This window comes from Olea europaea, unplaced genomic scaffold (genome assembly GCF_002742605.1).
Source record: "Olea europaea var. sylvestris unplaced genomic scaffold, O_europaea_v1 scaffold293, whole genome shotgun sequence".
Lineage (NCBI taxonomy): Eukaryota > Viridiplantae > Streptophyta > Magnoliopsida > Lamiales > Oleaceae > Olea > Olea europaea.
This window is the reverse complement of record NW_019247890.1, coordinates 317,671-340,711: the sequence shown is the minus strand read 5'-3', so window position 1 is coordinate 340,711 and position 23,041 is coordinate 317,671. Positions and strand designations below refer to the sequence as shown.

The 23,041-nt window shown below is 34.6% G+C and overlaps 1 protein-coding gene across 5 annotated transcripts; it reads left to right on the top strand.

The window, feature by feature from the left end:
* The first annotated feature begins 507 nt into the window (after positions 1–507).
* LOC111384519 (sister chromatid cohesion 1 protein 4-like) lies at positions 508–17,371 on the top strand. 5 transcript variants are annotated; one of them, XM_023008803.1, is made up of 17 exons: positions 510–669; positions 1,010–1,204; positions 3,594–3,855; positions 4,489–4,586; positions 4,824–4,867; positions 6,457–6,500; positions 7,503–7,587; positions 7,777–8,665; positions 8,897–8,995; positions 9,583–10,026; positions 10,880–11,024; positions 11,830–11,966; positions 12,435–13,498; positions 15,158–15,191; positions 15,573–15,681; positions 16,174–16,303; positions 17,044–17,371. In XM_023008803.1, the coding sequence occupies exons 2-17, from the start codon at positions 1,081–1,083 to the stop codon at positions 17,140–17,142; spliced, it is 3,807 nt and encodes a 1,268-aa protein (XP_022864571.1). In that variant the 5' UTR covers positions 510–669; positions 1,010–1,080; the 3' UTR covers positions 17,143–17,371. The 5 variants fall into 5 exon arrangements, 4 of the variants coding, with proteins under 4 accessions (XP_022864571.1, XP_022864570.1, XP_022864568.1 ...); XM_023008802.1 differs by having other exon boundaries at positions 7,777–8,674; positions 8,906–8,995; XM_023008800.1 differs by lacking the exon at positions 8,897–8,995 and having other exon boundaries at positions 511–669; positions 7,777–8,764.
* The last annotated feature ends 5,670 nt before the right edge of the window (positions 17,372–23,041 follow it).

Here is a 23,041-nt window from a genome sequence, read left to right as displayed (position 1 = left end):
GCCCTTGTTTGGCCCCATTTTCTAAAAATGAAAATGAGTAAAATAGTATTTTTTTTGAAATATGAGTGGTTGTGATTGAAAATAAAAGAGAAAAAAATAAAATGTAATGTAATGAAATTTAATGGGGTCAAATCGTAGGCAAAAGTTTATCTAACCGAATAAGTACGTTCAATAAATTTTCACTCTTTACAGGTTCAATTTTTTATTCTAGTGATTGATTGATTAAATTTTTTCACTTGTTCAATAATTGCGTATTTTTTGAAATTAGATATTAGTTTGAAATTTCTTTTGAGGACTTCTTTGAAAACATTTACAAAAGTCAATACCACGACGAGAAAGTTAATATCACTTGCTGTCACCCACATGTTCCTAACTGACGATTTCCATTTGCTGCAAATACTGTAAATAACACATCGATATCTTAACTCCAAATTATAACCGTTGATCGAAGATCAAGCGTTGCTGATGTGAGAAGCACACGTACACAAGGATACACAGTTTGACTTTTCCCAGTTCGAAAATCCGAAAACCAGAGGCGCTTTGCGCACATAAACTAGGAGCAAAAATCAGACACTCAAAAGAACCCAAAATTCATCATCATCTAGCACAAAAATTCAAGATTCCATTTTCCACTTTCACTCTCTCTCTATATGTTTTTACAGATCGATGGTAAGTGATTATGTACATGTAAGAATGAATTGTTGGCGTCTGTTTTGAAGTTCGGTCTTAGTTGCAACTGAAGTTTCTGCGACTCGATTTCTGGATTTTTTAAGCGTTGAAGTTGGTGAAATTCTGTATTTGGCGGTTTTCGATGGTTAAAGTGAGTGTGCGAAATTAAGGGTTTTTGATTTTTTGGATCTGGTGTGAACGTGGGTTTTGAATGTCAACCTTGCTTGATTTTGCACTTGGGTCCTGATTGAAGTGATAACCATCTGGGTTTTCAAGTTCATATATTTATTGCCTTTTTTTTTTTTTGAATATATGTTTTTTTCCTTTTTAATTTATGTAGGAATAACTTAGGAGGAGAAGAAGGGTTTGGTTATAGTTATAGAATAAAGATTGTTCTAGTAGAGAAAGGAGATGTTCTATTCGCAGTTTATATTGGCAAAAAAGGGGCCGCTGGGGACCATATGGATAGCAGCGCATTTGGAGCGGAAGCTGCGCAAGAATCAGGTTGCTGATACAGATATTGGAGTCTCTGTAGGTAAAATTTTAATTATCCTCTTTGTAAATGTGGCAAGATAGTTCTTCTTGTATGTTTAGCCCCTGTTTGAGCCTTTTTTGGGCCAAAATGCATTTTGGAATAGTATTTTATCAGAGAATGTGTGGTTAAAAATAAGTAAAAGTTTTGGATTTACTTGAAAAATTATTTAATGGGAGAATGTTTAGATGAAAACGAGTTCTGGATAAATGAGTTTTTGAAAAAATGGGGGCAAACATAGGCTTAATAATGTCATTATTTACTTTCAGTTGGTCTTTCTTGAAGTAATACAACCTCTAAAATTTAATCCACTTGTTGTAAAAAGAACTGAAGAAATGAAAAAGTTAATGCAGCTCATGAGTAATGTGAATAAAGAACGAATGTTTAAGCGATATTTGGTGGATTCAAATTGGTGTTCAGAATCAGTTTCTAAATGAACATATATAATGAGGTTTAGATGGAAATTTTTGTTCCAAATTCAAGGTTACATTTGCCATGTCACCAAATGTCTTGTTAATTTTGGTAGATTACAATGTTCTATGTCAATATCTCTCTGCTTGACAATTCTTGCATAGTAGTTATTTACTTGCAATTCTCTGATGAATCTTTTCATTCAGATGCTTTTTTAAAATATCAATAAGCATAAATGCCTGGTTATTTATACATGTAGAAAAGCCACAGAGTCACATTGTGGTGTGAGGCTTATTTTGAGAACAAATGATACCTATGGCGAAAAGTGTCAGTTTGAATTAGTTCAAGGCAGTTCCAATACTCCAGATGTTGGAAGTTCCATAACTCCAACTTTTGAACACTACGAATTGTTCCTGTTGTGCTTGGGATTAAACAAATTACCAAGGAACGAAATTGGAGGCCCTAGTTATTAGTATTATTATTTTATTATTTTGGGGTGGTATGGTGTGGTTACAATGATAGGGTGGGGTGGTATGGTTACAATGATAGGGTGGGGTTCATTTGAATAAGTAACAATATTAGGATTATTCAGGTGAAATGCAAACCAGAATTAGCTAATTTTTTGTGGACCTTAGCAATTATCATTTATTAAATCATACTTTTTAGGTCTGTAAACACCAAATAGTTGGTTCTATCATTCTACTAGAATGTTCGACTCGTTGGCTTTTTTTTTTTTTTTTTTTTTTTTTTTTTTTTTTTTTTGTAGGAAAAGGAAAATTGCGAGAAAATAATTTATTATTATTTTTATTTTTTGTGACCATGGGTGATTGGATCAGCTCACACATACCTCAACTAATGTCACGGGCCGCTAAAGTTTATAGCCGGGTACTCACCTTAATGGCTCTAAGGGGACTTGAATTGATGACTATTGGGGAGCAAACCCAAAGCGTGACCACTAAAAAATAATTGTTGCTGTACAACCTTGTCTATAAGTTGATCCACAAACTTTACTGGGGACCAACCCCTTATATTAAACTTGTAAATGAAAGAATTATATCTCTGTGATATCTAGGACACCATAATTCATTTTAACTTTAGGACTGGAATTTGAGTATTTTAATAAAAAAATATACTGCTGAGTCTTTAATTGTTGTCTAGCCATGTAACTGAATCTCAGTAAAAACCTTTTAAGTATCTATACCAAGTTAAGATATGTGAATTTTTCAAGAAAATGCTCTGAATCTAGAAATCATGAAAATTATTAATGTAGTTCATATTTATACAGTGGCACATGAATTAGTGGCATGGACTAGATGGGTTTTCTTGCATAACTCAAGCAATTATCTCCTACTTTTCAGAACACCTATGAATTTGATATTCACGGATATGATATTCCATATATCTTTTGACATGGTCAACGTAACCTATGAGGTTTTTGATATTCCATATATTTCATGAATTTTTCTCCTTTGTCTATAGAGCAGTCTTAAGAGTCTTGATAAATTGAAACAAACTGCAAAGTTCATTATTAGAACTAGACAAATCACATCCGTGTGTGTATTGCAATTGTAGGATGATAACAAAAGGAAGCAAAGAATGGACCTGCGATTGATAAAAGGGGCAAAAATGAATCAATTTTCAATAATTAGTTCACTAAAGAATAATAACAAAGCTGTCTTTGCGCCACAGAGCTAAAAAGGGAAACAAAAATATGCTTAATTAATTCAAATTTGAATCACTTATAGTCTCTACTTATGACTAATCATCATGCTCCATTCTGTGATGTGGAACTGAAATCATTTTTGGTTCTCTCACTTTCTGCTTGGTTCATATTCAATTGTTGTAACAATCTCATTTTGGCATTTGGTTAATTTTGTTGTGAGCTTTCCTTACGGAAATTATTTTCTTAGCTCTTTGGCATTTAATTAGTTTTTAATGAAGTGTATTTCTCTCAGTCAGTATAAGCTTCTTATCTTTGCAGACTCAATTCTTTTCCCTGATGTACCAATTGCACTTCGGTTGTCTAGCCATCTTCTGCTTGGAGTGGTGAGGATATATTCTCGAAAGGTGAACTACCTGTTTGATGATTGCAGCGAGGCTTTGCTGAAGGTCAAGCAAGCTTTTCGCTCTGCTGCTGTGGATTTACCTCCTGAAGAATCGAAGGCGCCATATCACTCCATCACTTTACCAGAAACATTTGATCTTGATGATTTTGAGCTGCCAGATAATGATATATTTCAGGGGTTGGTTTAAAATATCTAATTCACGTTTCCTGAGAAACCTATGTTATCTTTATACTGCATATGAGTTTACCCGCTTTTTCTAGTGCATCACAAATTTGTATAGCTGCTAAATCATCATGGTTTTTAAGTTCTCTTAGCACTGCACTGATTGGATTTTTGGTCTAGTAATTGCCAAACTTGTACATGTTCAATCATACTCAAAGGTCCATTTGTTGACTTGATAAGGTTTGGGGTTTAATGGTTTATTTACATTGGCAAAATCCCTTTGGTTATTAATAGACTAGGAAAGGGGAAAAGAATAACTGAAAGAAAGGAAATCAATTAGTTATTCATTAGATCTTGACTTTCTTGCGACTGAAATAGCTCGAATGATTAGACATTTAAATACTTGTATTTGAATCGGCTTGCATGACGGTCATGACCCCGTGTTTTTAATAGGATTCTTGGAAGACATTATGTAATATGAAGACACTTAACTACTTGTATTTGAATCTGCTCGCATGACGGTCATCGACTCCCTTGTTTTTACTAGGATTCTCGGAAGACATTAAGTAATATTTTTTTTTTTTTGTCGAGCATGGGTATTATATTCTATCCCGTCTAACATTTACACACTGATTGCAAATTGTGCAGTAACTACGTTGATCATCATATTAGTTCAAGGGAGCAAATTACTCTTCAGGATACCATGGATGGTATTGGTTACTCCTCATCAAAGTTTGGACTGGATGGTTGGTATTCTTTGTGCTTGTTTTGAACGAGCTCCTAATGTGTTGCATTTTCAAACCAACCCCATCTCTTCCCCGAGTGTTCACCCTTCCCCGATCCAGCTAAAAGAAAAATGAACAAGAGTTACATCAACCCAAATATGAAGAGGAAAATATTTTTAGACTTTAAATCATCAAAGTAATGCTTGTACCTACCTCTTCTTCAGTATTTTTCCTAATTGTTGCTCTGGTTGTTTGTAGAGAGGTTTGGTGATGGTGATGCTTCTGGATTGGACCTTGAGGAGGTATATATATTTACACTCTTGATGCTGTAACATTGTTCTGCTTTTTTTGAATTTTATGCTGTTTTATAATGTTTGATTTTATCATGCTGATGTTGTTGTGGAGTATCTCTCCCATGCATGTTGGAACTAAAGTGTTTAGACCAAGTATAGTCGGTTAAAATTGATTATTGGTAACATTCAATTTTGAATTACTTTGATGCTGAAAATTAAATTTATTTCTATCATTTTTACTGGTAAGGATATTTATAATTTTCCATGAAAATGTTCTCTATTGCAATCCACCCCGATAAAATATAAAAGGTGAAATCACTTGGTGTTCTGGTTGCCCTACATCTGGCATAAAACTTGAAAGGACACCTGATGTATATCCATTTCTTCAGAAGTTGAGAGTCAGGTTTATGCAGGTCAATGTGGAGCAAGAACAGCTTGAGCTATTTATAAATTTGATACAAATTAATAGTTGACACGTATTGGATTCAATGCTCACCCCCTGGACATACCATATTTTATTAAATTATTCTTTTCTGGTTGCCCTACATCTGGCATAATACTTGAAAGGACACCTGATGTATATCCATTTCTTCAGAAGTTGAGAGTCTTCGACCATGCATGCGTTTTTTAGTTCTAATATGTATTCTTCTTATAAATGAACTATATTAAAATGCTTTCCACGTTGTCAGGTTTATGCAGGTCAATGTGGAGCAAGAACAGCTTGAGCTATTTATAAATTTGATACAAATTAATAGTTGACACGCATTGGATTCAATGCTCACCCCCTGGACATACCATATTTTATTAAATTATTCTTTTCAAGCATGAAACCCTTACCAGATTACAACATACATGGAGAGTATTAGGACACATTCCATCTTTTACTGGAGGAAACTAAAATTTTCTGAAAATATTTTCCATTAGAATAGCTCCAAAGGATAATGTTGAAATCAGCAAAGTATATGCCTGGGGCATGGAATTTAGATATAAAAATAACTGTAGAACACAAATACTCTAAAATGCTTTGTCCTAATTAGATAGAACTTAAATACACACTTCTTTTCATCCAAACTGCTGTCCTCTCTTTTGATTTTCAATTGTCCAAAAATGAATTCCAAAGGTTTATATCCTGTAACTTCTGTAGTTATTTGAAAAAAGGTTGTCGTTTTCATGATAGTGATGATTCTTCAGAGTTTTAAGGGTCATCATGACAATGTATAGCTACCTATCGATGCATGTAGACTCTAAAGTAGTGATGAGAATAATGTTATCGATTATCGACGGGAAATTAAGATGGAAGTTCACAAAGTTCTCTCCATAAATTTTGACATTGGATCTTTTCTTATCGTACAGTATGAGTTAAGTCATTAAATTAGGTTTGCGTTCTGTGTATGTGATGTGCTAACATTTGTCTCTGTGTTGTTGGGTTTAACTCATTGTTTTATATAGTGTTATTTTCATGGATGTTGGGACATAGGTCTCTATAGTAGTGTGATATTACCCAGCCTGCTGCATAAAATAGTATTCTTATCTGCGTACAGATTTACGGAAGCATCTGTTCTTACTTGATTCCCTTTTCATTGATCAATTGCATACAGGAATTATTTTTGGACAACATTGGCACTTCAGGACAGGCCGAGAGGTTGGCTTACATAAATTTTCATGGAACTGCTAAATGATTCCTTTTTCTTCCAATACTTTTGTACCTTGAGATTTAATTGCTGTAGGCTGCAGCAGCTGTATTGAAATGCCATTCTATTTCTGTCACTTGATTCCTGATAGTTATTATGTGGGCCATTAATATTCACACATTGAATCCTTCACACTTCTGAACTTTTAGATAAGAAGAGGAAAAATGAACTGTTTTTGTATGGTCTACTTTACTGTTTTTGATATATGGGAGTCATGTAGAAGGTTTCTCGTTTCTTTCTGACTAGAGGTGCTTGGTAAGCATCAAGCTATTAAATTATCTGCCGCAGACTGTCAGACGTATGCTCATTTAAGCTGAAATTAGAGGGATGATAAATCAACTAATTTGTGATATATTCTTTTTTGGTCTTTCTTGCCCACATCAATAATTGCCTCTGATAACGTGTGTCTGATCTGTGTTATCTACTAAGTATACTTCACTAGTAAATGCCACTCTTTTAGTTACAGTTTTATTCTGTCTTTCTGAAGCATCTGAGAGCCTGTTTGACAACCATTTATTTATGGACCTTACTACATGTACATCAAGGCTTACATAAGGGATTACGTAATGTCCATATGGCTCTCTACCATTTGTTAATTTAAAACATAGTCAATTTTTTCATTCAATCTTTTCCCACCACATCATTTCGGTAACCTCCTATGTACCTTTTTTATGTACAAGTAGCAAAATCTTTTATTTATTTTATAGTTTGCTACAGGACCATTTTCAATTAACCATTCGCACAATAAAATATTTTACACATATACCAAGAACTTTTCTCTACTTTTTAACCACACATTATCCTAGAAATCACTATTCAAAACTCTTTTTCCTACAATAGTGGTTGTCAAACACACTCTGAGTCTCTTAGTCTCTTGATGGTTGATTCTGTTGATCAGTCTATTAAATATCTGAACTGGATTGATCTCTAACACTGCTTTTCTCCGATTCCAGTGGTGATCCTCAGGCCTCTGTCCAGCCGATGACTCCTCTCAAGCTAGATGAGCATCCTCAAGAAAGGACAAATTCAGAAACCATGGTAGCTACTTGGAGCTCTAAAATTATGTTTTCAGGCTTTAATCTACATATCACTTGATTTACATTATATGTTGTTAAGATGTATCTTTGGCATTGCTTGTTTTGTTAGTTCGATTCACAATACCACAAGTGGATATGTCCACCGGAAACTTAGATTTCTATCTAGTGAAGATAATTTTTCCACGTGCAGGTTGATGTTGTTGAAGATGCTGATGTCATGGACTATGCTCACGCACCTTGTACTCCTGGATTGGTGGAAGAGCTTAACTTGTCCAATGTCCAAGAGGCTTCAACATGTGATGATCATCTGGAAGGGGAATATCATTTAACGGAATCTACTGTGAAAGAAAATGCTAAAAATGTTACTTCTGAGGGTAAACAAGAGGTAGAGTGGTTGTCACGAGATGATGTAAATTCTAATGCTAATCCTTGGATGCTGCCTGATGAGGATGGGTACCATTCAGGTGGCCTGGAGATTGATAAAAGAAAGTTGCAGGGAGAATCTCCTTTTATTAAAGCTACTTTGGAGCATGTGAATTTCGCCAAACCTCCTTCATCAATATCCGGACCATCTTCTGATTTATCTAATCAAGTAGAAGCTGTAACAGCATCAGAATTAGATGATAAGATCCCTGAGGCTTCTATTGTTCCTTCCAGGGAAGATTTGCTGAATGAAGTTGTCAACAACGATAAGACAAACTTTCCCTCAGCAAATGAGCCCTGTGATGATCCCCAAGGTCCCAGAGAAATTGTCTTGGACAGTGATCAAAATAATTCTGGTTTGACTGGCACTTGCCAGCAAGTCTGCGAATCTGTAACATTGACAGATCAAGCATTACTTGGGGTAGAAGGTCCTGTTAGTGTGGCAAGTGCAGGTGAGCTGGATAAACCTTTCCGTGATGCATCAGAAGTAGGGGCTAAAATCCAAGGTTCTTGCTCTGAGAATCCTGAAACTCTGGCATATCAGGAACCTATACATTCAAACTTGTTGAACCCTGATGTTCATGAAAACATGGCAGCTACTGAAACTCAATTTCTCAGGCCATGCAGTTCCAACCCAGAGCAACCTCACGTACCAAATTTTGTACATGACATGTCAACGAATCCGGACTTCCAGTCTGATACTGCTACCTTGGGTTCATTAGAAATTTCTGGACGAGAGGAGACTGTTACGCTAGGTTTGTCTGCCAAGCTAAATACTTGCTAACATAATGTAATGTGCAAATTCTAAAAGATTCTAATTAATTTTCTTAAGGACATTTTGCCCCCGTTTGAGCCCAATTTTTAACAAAAATGAGCTTTAGTACCAAATTTTGTACATGACATGTCAACGAATCCGGACTTCCAGTCTGATACTGCTACCTTGGGTTCATTAGAAATTTCTGGAGGAGAGGAGACTGTTACGCTAGGTTTGTCTGTCAAGCTAAATACTTGCTAACATAATGTAATGTGCAAATTCTAAAAGATTCTAATTAATTTTCTTAAGGACATTTTGCCCCCGTTTGAGCCCAATTTTTAACAAAAATGAGCTTTGTAATAGTTATTTTTTGGAGATTGTGTGGTTAAAGAATAGAAATTTTTTTGGGTTTGTGTATATTATTTTATTGGAAGAATGTGTGGTTGTAAATGAGTTAGAGGAAAAATGTATTTTGAGATAATGGGGCTCAAACAGGGGCTTAGTCTTATCAAATTGTTCTTGGGCAATTAGTCCTATTTTGTGAGGGTAAATTGAACAAGTTCAAAAGTCTAAAAGGAGTGTTACTGTTTCCATTATTTCCCCCAGTCTTTTAAATCCAGAATCTTTTCTGTTCTAAGTTTGTCTTTAATTCCTCATTCCATCATCTAACTCTTATTTTATTTAAAATGTTGAAGAATTCTTTGTAGGGCTCAGAACTTATTAGGAAACACTTGATCAAAGAAGTTCTGTAGGAGATTAATGGCTTTTTGATCAATGCAGTAGTCCCTGGTTGTGTATTGAAAGTTTTCATTTTATCAGGTGGAGCATGCCAGATAACTGATAATTCGGAACAAATTTCAAAGGAAGACCATGTAGAAGAACTTCTTCCATGTGAAGATGCTCATTCAGCGTTAAGCAAACTGCACGGTCAAGTGGATAGTTTACATTCAGAGGATAGGCCTGTGGACAATTTAAATAATTTTGTGGAAGCTGATTTACCTGCTCCCGAGAAACTACTATCAGTAAGAGCAGGCCAAGCTGATATACACACAGACATGCTAGCAGAGGCTAGTCCAAGGGAATTAGTAGGTCCAGATGAAGAGGATGCTGGGAGCAAATTATACTCGGGCAGAAAACGTAGTTATACTGAAAACACATTGACAGAGCACGGTTTAAATTCAGTCGAATCTTCAAGGGTGGTCCGTGCCAAAAGAACTACAGAATCTGTTCCGGATGATGATGATTTGTTGTCTTCTATATTAGGTTTGTCGAACTTTCTTCTTGTTGATCTGTGAAACGTGGACACTCTTGACAAGCATCAGACATTGACATGCCTTAGGCAAGCTGGACCATTTACCTAACGCTCTATTTGGCGTCATATTATTTAAATAATTTTTAAAATTTCCAACATGCAGATGACATGTTCCCAAAATTCCCTCGGATATGTGACGTACACCACATCATCTGTCTGATACATTTTGTAATTTTGTTATGTGACGCGCGAGAGTCACGACCAACCCCATTGATAAATTTTGCAATACAAAATTAGGGAAAACCTCAATTATTAAAGCATTTTTGAGAAAGATTAAGATAATATGAGAAGAATTGGATGAAGTTCATGTTAATTTGTTTTATACCTACTGTGTATGCACATGACTTAGGATTTTTTTATTTTTATTTTTTATTATTATTATTTTTTTTAGCACTAGAAATATGAAGAACAAAGATTTCCAAGGTTCAGCCAAGGCTTAGCTCAGGACCCCACTAGTTGTCGTATTTGGTTTGGAAATTTGTTTTCATATGAGTAACCTCCCTTCTACGAGATCAAAATCAAACCTAAAAAAAAAAAAAAGGAAGGAAATTTGTTTTATGAAAACAAAATTTTCACATAAAGATATAATTTATAACTACATAGTTTTTTGAAGTATTTTGATTGGGGTGTCCTTTGAAAATTTGTGTTCACATGTTGGTTCATGTTGAGTCCGTATTCCGTATCTGCATCTGTGCTTCATAGCTTTAACTATTTTAGACATGATTCCTTGGGGGGTTCAGAAGTGAAAATATCCTTTACTTTTTATGGATGCTTTCTGATTTGTGGGAACTTTTATTGTCTCAGTTGGAAGAAGATCTTCAGTTTTGAAAGTAAAGCCATCTCCTGTTGTTTATGAGGTAACATCTATGAAACGTGCTCGTTCTGCTCCACGCACTGGTGCTGCCAAAAGAAAAGTGCTCATGGATGATACAATGGTTTTGCATGGCGAGTATGTTCCCCTCTTGTCTGCAATAGTACATTAACTTCCTCTACAAGCTTTTTATTTTAATTAGATTTCATAAGTTTGCTAGGATGCATAAAGTCTCTGTAGCACGGACACTTCAATTAGGGTTGTGTGTTATTGTTCGACACGGGTCGATATTGACACTCTTCGGACACTCTACCATAAACATTTTTCTTTTTATTATTAAAAATGTTATATATTTTTAACTCAAAGCTATTTAGTAAATACTTATATTTAAAATATTTTAACAAGAGAAATTAATAACAAATGTAAAACTAAATTTATATTATATAAATGAAGAATTTAAAAAAAATTAATCTATATGTCAACGATGTGTCAGTACTTTTTTGAAAAATCGCTTGTCGACGTATCTGACATGCATCGTATCGGACACATCGGTGCATCATAGCATGGAGCTCTCCTCATCTACTAATGTACATTATTAATAATTAACTAATGATGTGCTGCGTATGGAATGCATATTGTGCATGTAATCACTAATTAAATAGAATTAGTGATTATATTGACTTTTTTAATTATTTCCCCCTCGCCTGATTTTTTATTTCATATAGATGTGTTTGGCTCAGACATGATCTGTGCTTATTTGGCTACCATTATATATTTGACATTATTGGCTACTAAATGCATCTGACTTGGTGCATTTGCCCCCGAAGTTCCTCATTGTAGTTCAGAGCTTTCTTGTCTAGTGTTTTAGGTTTAGTGTGGTGAACTTATCTACTAGCTGGTTCATGAAGTTCATGTAACTTACCTACTCTTTCTTCTTTGAAAGTATGATACGCCAACAGCTGATGAACACTGAGGATGTTCGTCGTGTCAGAAAGAAAGCTCCCTGTACACGGCCTGAAATTTCAATGATTGAGAAACAATATTTGGAGGATGAAATTTTTCTTGAACCGATATTTTCTGGTGAGTTTAAAATTTAAATATGTGCGCTCTCGAAATGTATTTTCCTTGTGAAATTTGACTCTTGTTTATAGAAGACATTTGATCATGTGTATTAATTACCAACTGGCACATTGTCAGAGAACAACAAGAACAACAATTTAACTCCCAAACCAGCTATGCCACACCTTATTTTCTTCAAGTTATCGATTTTGTTTGAAAGATAGGCATCACATAATTTAAATATTTTATTTGTTATTAAGAAAGCTCGTTTCATGAGTGAATACATGAAAGATCCTTGAATTTCTTTTGTTTTTTATCAGAAGAGACTTTATTTCATTTTTTTGTTTGTTTATTTATTTCTGGTCTGTTTGAGGGGAATGCTTGTCCTTTTCTTGATAATTGACTATCTTGCAAGGTATATTTTTGTAACTTCATTGGACAAACTTCATTCAATGCACTCACTCTATTGAATTTGACATATTTTCTTAGGCTTGTCAATCGAATTGGCATCTTTGCACGGTCAATCATATGACTTGAGTAGAATTAGAATCTGCCAAAATGACGCTTCATTTGATACTGTGGCTGAACCCAATTTCCATAATGGCGAAAACAATGTATTCATTGAAGAAGCAGCTGAACCAAGATTAGCTTCCCAAAATGATGAAAATAGTATGAACAGGGACATAAGAAAGGAAGAAGGATCTGATGGACCCAACGGCACAGAGCAAATAGGGATGGGAGAAAACTCTAAACTTTTGGTAGATGGGAATAATGAAGTGGCTGGAGATCGTGAGATTCTGGTGAATGAGAGCTTGCTGGAGACATCCATTGCCACCAGTGTTGAAGTTAATATCTGTCAAGAGCCGATGTGTCCTACTAATGATGGTGTGGAGCCCGATGTTTCTCAGCAGGAGCTTTTGAAGGATGTAGTTGAACTAGAAACAATTGATAAATATATTAATGCGGTAAATCCTGCTGTTAATGAGGGAGTCGTGTCATCATCCATCATTGATCACACTTCAGGTGATATGGATGATGCTCCTGCTGTTATGGTTCAAACAGCTTCTTTGAATGAGACCAGTGAGACAAACTCTTCCATGAATGTGGACGCACCAGTCAATTTACCTGATCAGAAGACAGATGCACCCTTCCTTGAGTTGGATATTTCAGCGGTGGATGTGAGCAATGATAAGGCGATTGGTACAGATGAAGTCACAGTTAAGAATGGTGATATTATTGTAGTAGATGAAACAGAACCTAGCACATTGTTTAATGTCCTATCAGACTTTGCCAGACATGGTGCAGCAGTTGAACAGCTACCAGATTCCAATCATGGAGAATTGGAGTGTAATGTCGGTCCTTTTGGCGAACAGAAGACCGATAATGGTGTGTCTGGCAAACAACCAATAGTAGGCTCATATCCAGCACAAAGTAGTGCGCATTTGGATGATGGTTTCTTGAATGATGATGAAAATCCAATTCAGAAGGAAGACTATCGTTACCTCAATATGACTGATGGAGAAGTCTCTGGTTTGGACTTGCATGACCGTGGTGTAAGTTATCTTGTTTACCTCTGATGATCTTCTCTGGTTCTGGTCTAGCATTACTTAGATTTTGCTGCTTACAAATTTCTTCCATAACGTATGTGTGTGTGTGTGTGTGTTTTTTTTTTTTTTTTTTTTTTTTTTTCATTTTTTCAGTGCCTTCTCTTTCGTTTGTTAGGGGTAAAATCCCATGTCAGTTATAAGGGCTTGGGCTACACCTTTAATACGGTTGACATTTTAACATGGAACACCTCGTCTCAATATGGTAGCGATCCCTTAATGCTCAAATGAGCCTTTCAAGTCTAGAAGCTCAATTGAGCCATAATATTTCAAGATTGGTGTACACAAATGAGCTAACATATTTCAGGGACATTTTAAGAGTAAAATCCTACATTGGTTAGATATAAAAACACTAACCAACACATAAGGGCTTTTGCTGCTTCTTTGGACCTTGTAAGATGGAACCCCCCAGTCTCAATATCCTTATTTCTGTTCTGGAACAACGTTTGGTTAATGATGTGCAAATGTTATCCTTGTGTTTACCATTTGTAGTCGAATGAAATTTGATATGTGCAAGTTTTTGAACTTGATAAATGAAGTAAACAGGCATCATAAATATGAATATCTGCTGGGTCTACAAATGATAGGCTGAAGAACTTAACATAAAGAAATGGGTCATAAACTTTTGAAAACCGTACTTTTAGCTCTCTAAATAGATAGTTGAAATTCCATTCATCATAATTCCAAATGATTTAGGCAGACACGTAAAATTGGATATTTCACTGGGTCTTTGGAAGATAGGTTCTATGGCTTCAGATAGATAAATGGTTCGTAGTAAACTAAATTAAAAGTTCTAATGACATTCGATGCTTTTATTCGAAACTCTGCATCAATGATTCGAAATAATTCATACAGAACGGAACCTGCTTGGTCTCTCTCAAAATTAATAATTTTAAGAACCAAGTAATCAAACATTTACGCATCATCATTTTTTCAGCAAAATGACATTCACATGCATTCAATGGCAAACACAACGAAGACATTAACTAATACCTTGAAGGCTTAAGCTCACATAACACGGGACTTGAGCTTGTGATTCCTGGTCCCAGAATCTCTGACTTCGCCACGTGATATACACCTCATTAGCTAAGGTAAAATTTCAGCGTGTAGTATACCAGAGAGAATTATAGTATTTTCACGTCTGTATGTTTTTCTGACATTCATTACTTAACATGAATTGATATGATCATGATTGAATGTTTATAGTGATAACTAAGATAAAGCCTGAACAATAAATGAAGTTACTTGGGGCTGCTTGTTAAATCAATATATGTTTACTTCGCATAAAATTTATCCAGGTATTTCTAATTTCGATAATAAATGCAACCTATGAAGGATTATTGCAATAGGAAATTGGCTACTTTTCTTTATCTAGCACCTGATCCTAACATGCTGACTGAGACTCATTGGTCTTGCAAGAAATTCAAATTTTCATTGTGCTGTTTACTGAATAATTCTTTGTCATTACCTCGAGAACCTATTCTGGTTTCCTTTTTAGGCTGTAGAAATCTAAGAGTTCTCCGTGTATAAAACTAAAAGGATTCCCCCTCCCCCCTCGGCATTTGATTGTGGTGAGCTCTGTTATTGACTTTTTGCCTTTTGACGCAGAACTTGGATTACTCTGCCCCGGTAAATGACACAGGTTTGCTTCTATCCTACTTATATATTCGCACACGTTTCATGCTTCAATATAAGGAGAAAAATGAAAAGAAAGACTCGTTGGGAATTGTTTCGCAAGCCTTGATGTGGATAAGAAGCTGCGGATGTAATATTAGGAAGGATACTTTATAAGCTGAATGTTTTGGAAGGTCTCTGGATAATCTTCTGAGGCTTCTCCTTTTCATTCAGGCCCCCTAAATTCTTTATGGGTATTTGTTAATGCTCCGAGTTTCTGTTGAATCCTTTTGGGTCCTTAGTTTTTCTTTTGTAGAGAGTTTGCCCGTATCCTTCGGCATTTATGTTGTCTGTGACATGTTTATGTGGACCACGTAAGCTTGATTCTTCATCACCTTTGGGCTTTCAGAGTTTCTCAACGTTGATGATGAGGAAGTAGCTGAAATAGCAGATGATTATATGCCTGATGCTGAAGAGTCTCGCTTAACTGAGAACAGTGGGTGGTCTTCACGTACAAGGTTTGGTTTCTGTTGCTCAACTTTTCATAAATGAGTATATACATATCCTTCTGGTATTTAAGATATTCTTTTGGCTATTGTTTCCATGAATTAGTGCCAAACTGCGGCCTTGTGCTGCATAGCAAGAAATGAGTGGATAATGTAGCCAAATGACAATTGATTTAGTTTATTTTTATAAAAGAGATCCCCGACCTCGTCCTTCATTTCTCTGTTAGTCCCAGCTTTTATTTTAGGAATAGTAACACTGGTTGCTCTGTTTGAGTTTGAGGATTTTGGTTCGTGCTGAGTTCTGAAAATTGGAGCAGAAATGTTTCAATTGTTTGATTTGCATCATCATTCTGACAATTGTTCATCAATTAGTACATCTGTTGCTTGTTTTGTCCCAGCTATTGTTATTTCACATTTTTGTCAGGATTTTCGACCTTTCAGATGATCAGTATTTATCATCAAATTTATCATTTTCATAAATGTTTGATTTTTTATATCTTATAGGGCTGTTTCCAAGTATCTTCAAACCCTGTTTGAGAAGGAGGCAGATTGTGGACGGAAGTCACTTTCCATGGACAACATGTTAATTGGTAAAACGCGCAAGGAAGCATCAAGGATGTTTTTCGAAGCATTGGTATGTTGAAAACTCTCTTATTTATTGGTACTGTCTCATTCATCACATTATAAAAAAGACTGCACGATCATTGATGTACTTGGATTTCAAATAGTTAGTTTTTGTTGACGACTCTGAACTCCAGCAATTGGAGTAAGTGAAGTTTACATTTCTGGGAGTAAGTAAAGGGAAATTTTTTTAGTACTCTGTGTGGTATAAGTGAAGTTTAGATTTCTGGGAGTAAGTAAAGAGAATTTTTTTTAATACTTTGTGTGGTATTGATTTTATCCTTTATTTTTATTTTTATTTTTATTTTGGGCGCTGCTAATGGGAAATGCAATCAGTTTGTATTTTGGAATGTCAAGGTCATTCAAGAAAGCAATTGCATTTTGTTGAATAGGTCTGGAAAAATAAGTTAAACGATTGTTGGCAATGTAAATGAAAACTTGAGAAGAAATATAATGTTGATTGCACGTCACCACTTGAAGTGGAATTATCCTCTCTCTCAGACACGCGCGCACGCACATGCACACAAAATTTACGGATGGTATGCTTAGAAGTAAAACCATCCTGAAAATGATGGCACTTTTTTCGATTCTTAGTTTTGCATTGTCCTTTCTTCCTATGAAATGATATGATTACTAATTATCTTTGCTTCTATAAATGTTATTTTGCATAGCGCTGTTTCTTTTTCATCAAATGTTCTGACGCCAGTTCATTTTACAATAATGATGTTCAATTTTGACATGAAAACCTCGCAGGTGCTCAAGACAAGAGACTATATCCATGTAGAACAGAGAATCCCTGTTGATGACATTACCATTAAACCTCGAATGAAGCTGATGAAATCAAACTTCTAGAATACTGACACTAGAGCAGAACTTGTTTTATTTGCGTGGAGATCAGATTTCTTATTTCTAAGTAAATGCTATTGAAGTTCCTAGTCGAGATATCAGGTAGTCATAATTGTAACTGGTAGATTGTTTCTAGTTATTGTACAAATATGTTGTATAACATGCTTCTTATTTATACATGTATAGCATGGAAATACTAAACTCTATGTTGCAAATGGAGCTAATTATTCTTCTCTTCCTGCTTTCTGTAAGTTGAGATTTGCTTACTCAAAATTTCAACTTGCTACCAGAAAAGTTTTGTTTCCCCTTGTATATATATTGTGATTTGTGATTGCATGCTAGGGGTTCTTTGTGTTGATTGATGTCCCAGTTGTAATGCCTAACCCTCCAAGAGATTCAGAATGGCTTTTAATTAGTACTAGTAACATCACTTCTCCTTGGGCTTCAAAATGAATGGGCGTGCTCGAAATTACAGGCTTTATAAAACAATGTTCTAAAAGCTTACAGGGTAGTTAGGCATGGAGGTTAAGTTTCAAGTTTTACGAGACTAAGTGATGTCTAGGCGATACTTATTTTAATCATTCTAAAAATTATTTAATAATTAAAGTTATGGAAACCAAATATCTAAAATTATAAAATATTATATTTATTAAATCTTTTTTATAGTTAGTCAATTATAAAATTTTCAAGTGTTCAAAGCAAAAGCTAGACTATTTTTTATGATTTCAACCTTTAACTGGATAATTCTTGCAGGAATTTTATGTTACTTTCAGATGAAAGTATTTTCAACAAGACAATAAATTTTAAAATTATAATTACATAAAATAAATAGCATCGAAACTTAAACCTTATCAAATCTTTATCAAATAAAGTCAGTTATGACTTGACGATTATACTAATAAAAGTATTTTAAAAATTTGAAAACTGAAGTTAAATAAAAGGTTTTTGAAAAAGGAAAAAAATATATATATATAAATAAATAAAATAAATAATGCACACCTAGAGATGCCTAAGTGTTCTGCACCTTAAAAGCACTTTTTAGAACACTGTTACAGAATCACAAACAAACAAGAGCAGGCTGTTAATGGAGTGTAGACTCAAGTCTGGATTACTAGAAATTGGGCCAATCAAGTTGAAGTTAGGTCTGTGGCTCATAGATATTTTTTCTAAGTAAAATTCCATGTCACTTTAATAAGAAAATAGTGATCAACATGTAATGATTTGGATCATTCTTAACAAAATTGAATTTTTAAGGATTAAACACCTCAACTCTGATTAAAATTTCCACAATTTCAGAGTAGTCAATAATGTATTAACTGCTATTTCAAGTTCTATTAACTTCAAATCCATCAAAACCAATTACTCAAATTTGAAGGTTTATAATATATTGAGTCAAACCAACCAAACATTAGAAATCAAACTAAAATTATGACTAAGAACGAGTAAAATCTTTATAACAGTTCTTTGAATAATGCCATTTAACACAACTAGTTTAGATGGTCATGTTAGATGGGTTCAATTAAATGAATCGTATGAGACTACATTTAATTGAATTTATCATTCAATGTCTGCAGTGTCACCAATACTGGTGCTTGACACCAGTAATATTAAATAACATTACTCTAGTACCATACGACATCACAACAATAGAAAAGATACGAATAGTTGCTTCATGGCAACGAGTCTAGTCCAAAGTCATGCACTGGTATAAGGATAGATTTATATATTTTCATTCGGTTATTGAAGGGCTCAACGCAAAACTGCAGAGAGTAAACCTAACGGCTAAAAATTCATGGTGGTCAGAGAATCTATTTTTTATATATATATATATATAAAATAGATTCTCTCGCATCATATTTCTCCTTCCTTCCATTTTCTCTCTTTACATAAATGTCTTGTAACACACACAAAAATCTCTTACGCATCACACTTTGTCATTCATCATTTTACCTGCACTTTCTCTCTTTAATATATATTTTTTAATAATTGTTTTCCTCACCTCTCGCTTTCTCTCGTTCACACCTTACACTCTCTCTTTCTACAATCATATTTTCTTTTTTTAAAAATTAGGTGATTATATTTGGTGACCTCTGATAAAACTGTGATCTATAATTTAATTAAATATGTAATAACAAAATGCGTTCATTGGCGATGATTGGAGGTAGACCCAATTTGCTCGTCGACGACAGATATATGATGCTTGCGTTCTATCGGTAGAGAGAAATGGTAGAGAGAAAAAATTGGAACATAAAACGTGTAGAAAGAAATCACCTCTGAAAGAAATGGTAGAGAGAGAGAGAGATTTGTAACATAGGGTAATTATCCTTATTTAGTTTCCTATAATTTATGGATTAATTTCTAAACTTTTGATAGCTTCAAAGATATTAGGATTTATACCTTATATTTTTAAAAACGTAATTAGCACCTGATTTTTGAAAATGAATTTTAATGACATGATTAATGATAATCAAACTGAAAATACATGATTTTGCTTAATTTTCCCATTTTAGACGCCGGGGTTACCCATTCTTATGGTCCACATAAACTAGACCAAAGCGCTTGGTTTATCCTAAATGCTGTTGGAAAAATTGGGTTTTAATTAGTTGGTTTGACAAACTTTTGACCAATTAATTTAGTGGGTCTCGTTAATCGGATATAAGATTTTTTTGGCCGAATGTGTTATAGTCCATGAGTAGATTAATATGGAAAATACCAATCCCACATAAGAAAACTAGAAAAATATAAACCATCTTATATAGCTCAAGTTTGGGATTTGGGTTTGGGCTCCAAAGGGTACCAATAGTCTTTGAGGGGGAGAGAANCTGGACTTCAAAATGGTAGATTCTAAAACAGTAATGACTCAAGTCCAAGAGATACAACTTATCTTGCATGATATACATGCAGATGGCATGAAACTCTGTGAATCATTTCAGGTAGCTGCAATTATCAAAAATTACCACCAATGTGGAAAGATTTCAAGAACTACCTGAAACATAAACGCAAGGAAATGGGACTTGAAGATTTGATTGTTAGATTAAGAATTGAGGAAAACAATCGAAATGCTGAAAAGAAGTCTGGAAAGCAGCAAATGGAGGCTAAAGTCAATTTGGTGGAGCCAAATACTAGGAAGAAAAGGAAGCACCCGAATAATGGCAAGCAAAAGAGCAAGGCCAAGAAATTCAAAGGAGATTGCCATAACTGTGGTAAGCCTGGTCATATTGCAAAGGTCTGCCGGCAGAAAAAGCAAAACAAAAAGAACCAAGTGCACTTAACTAAAGAAGACATACTGTCTAACGGAGTGTCTGAACTAATGCTCTCGGCTATTGTATTTGAAGCAAACATGGTGGATAATCCGAGAGAATGGTTCGTTGATACTGGCGCTACTCGTCACGTTTCTGCTGATAAGGAGATGTTTTCATCTTATACTCCTATCAATGGACGACAACTTTTCATGGGCCACTCGGCATCATCAAAAGTTATTGGTCTAGGTAAAGTACTGCTGAAGATGACATCAGGAAAAGAAGTAACACTCATCGATGTGCTGCATGTTCCCGATATTCGCAAAAACTAGGTATTCGGAGCTCTGTTAAGCAAGAATGGGTTTAGGCTGGTATTTGAATCTGACAAGTTTGTATTCACCAAAAATGACATGTTTGTAGGCAAAGGATACTTAGCCAATGGGCTATTCAAATTGAATGTAATGCCTGTACTCTGTGATTTTGATATTAATAAAAATAAATCTTCTGCTTACTTGATTGAATCTTCTAATTTATGGCATGATAGGTTAGGACATGTAAATGTTAATACTTTACGAAGATTAGTAAGTTTAGATTTATTGTCTTCCATGTCCTTTGATCAAAATCATCGATGTGAAACATGTGTAGAGGCTAAATTAGCGAAAACACCATTTCATTCAGTTGAAAGGAACTCAAATCCTCTAGAACTAATTCACAGTGATATTTGTGATTTAAAATTTGTGCAAACTAGAGGAGGTAAAAAGTATTTTATTACTTTTATAGATGATTGCACAAGGTATTGTTATGTCTTTTTGCTAAGGAGTAAAGACGAGACTTTAGAAGCATTTAAACAGTACAAGAATGAGGTTGAGAATCAACTAAGCAAACGAATAAAAATTGTTCGTAGTGATAGAGGTGGGGAATATGGAGCACCGTTTGATGAATTTTGTTCAGATTCTGGGATTATTCATCAAACTACAGCTCCTTATTCATCTCAATCAAATGGTATTGCGGAACGCAAAAATCGTACTCTAAAAGAGATGATGAACGCTATGTTGGTTAGTTCTCGTATACCACAAAATTTGTGGGGGGAAGCAATTCTCTCAGCTAACCACATTCTAAATAAAGTACCATACAAAGGTAGGGACGAAACTCCTTATGAAATATGAAAATGTCATAAACCTTCGTACAAATACTTAAAAGTGTGGGGGTGTTTGACTAAGGTACAAATACCAAAGCCTAAACAAGTTAAAATAGGGCTTAAAACCATCGATTGCATATTCATTGAATATGCTAATAACAGTAGTGCTTATCGTTTCCTCGTACATAAGTCTGACATTCTGGATATACATGAAAATACTATCATTGAATCTAGGAATGCTGTATTTTTTGAGGACAAGTTTCCTTGTAAAGATAGGAAAGAGATAAGCCCGCAAAAATGAACTTATGATTCTGCAATTGGTAATCCTCAAAGTGATGACGCAGCAAAAGAACCAAAACATCTACATCTTTTGGTCCAGATTTTTTAACTTATATGTTAGAAAATGAACCAAGGACATTCAATGAAGCAATGTCTAGTCCAGAAACCCCATTCTGGAAAGAGGCTATCTATAGTGAAATTGATTATATTATGTAGAATCATACCTGGGAACTGGTAGATCTCCCACCTGGTAACAAACCTTTAGGTTGTAAATGGATTTTCAAAAGAAAATCAAAGATTGATAGATCAATTGATAAATACAAGGTCAGATTGGTAGCTAAATGATTCAAACAAATGGAAGGCCTTGATTTTTTCGATACATACTCACCTGTGACAAGGATAACATCAATTGGAGTATTAATTGCAATCGCAATATTGCATAATTTGGAAATCCATCAGATGGATGTCAAAACAGCTTTCTTAAATGGTGAGTTAGAAGAAAAAATTTACATGGAACAACTCGAAGGGTTCATCGCTCCTGGACAGGAGAAAAAGGTGTGTAGGCTTATCAAGTCATTATATGGACTAAAACAAGCGCCAAAACAATGACATGTAAAATTTGACAAAACTATATTGTCAAATAGTTTTAAGATTAACAAATGTGATAAATGTGTTTTTATTAAAACCACACCTAATGCATATGTAATTGTATGTCTATACGTTGATGACATGCTAATTGTGTGTAGTAGTTATGATATGATAAAAAATACCAAGAAAATGTTGACAAAATATTTTGACATGAAAGATATGGGTATTGCAAATGTAATATTAGGAATTAAAATTCTTAAAACATCTGAGAGACTTGTAATGTCTCAATCTCACTATATTGAGATTGTACTTAAAAAGTTTAATATGTATGATGAAAGTCTAGTTAAAATACTTGTAGACTGAAGTCTACATTTGGCCAAACATAAAGGCGAACCCGTATCTCAATTAGAATATTCTCGGATAATAGGCAGTCTAATGTACATTACAAACTGCATTCGTCAGGATATTGCATATGCATTAAACAAACTTAGTAGATATACAAGTAACCCAAATAATGACCATTGGAAAGCACTGGTAAGGGTTCTTGGATATCTACGATACACCTCAAATGTTGGATTACATTATACGAGATATCCAGCTGTATTAGAAGGATACAGTGATGCTAATTGAATATCAGATACAAAAGACTCAAAATCCACTA

What these genes read in the sequence shown, in the direction of transcription:
- LOC111384519 (XM_023008803.1), top strand. Translation starts at nt 1,081, where the DNA reads ATGTTCTATTCGCAGTTTATATTGGCAAAAAAGGGGCCGCTGGGGACC. An exon ending in GATAATGATATATTTCAGGG is followed by an intron (nt 3,856 to 4,488) that starts GTTGGTTTAAAA and finishes CAAATTGTGCAG; the next exon opens with TAACTACGTTGATCATCATA. An exon ending in GGGTGGTCTTCACGTACAAG is followed by an intron (nt 15,682 to 16,173) that starts GTTTGGTTTCTG and finishes TATATCTTATAG; the next exon opens with GGCTGTTTCCAAGTATCTTC.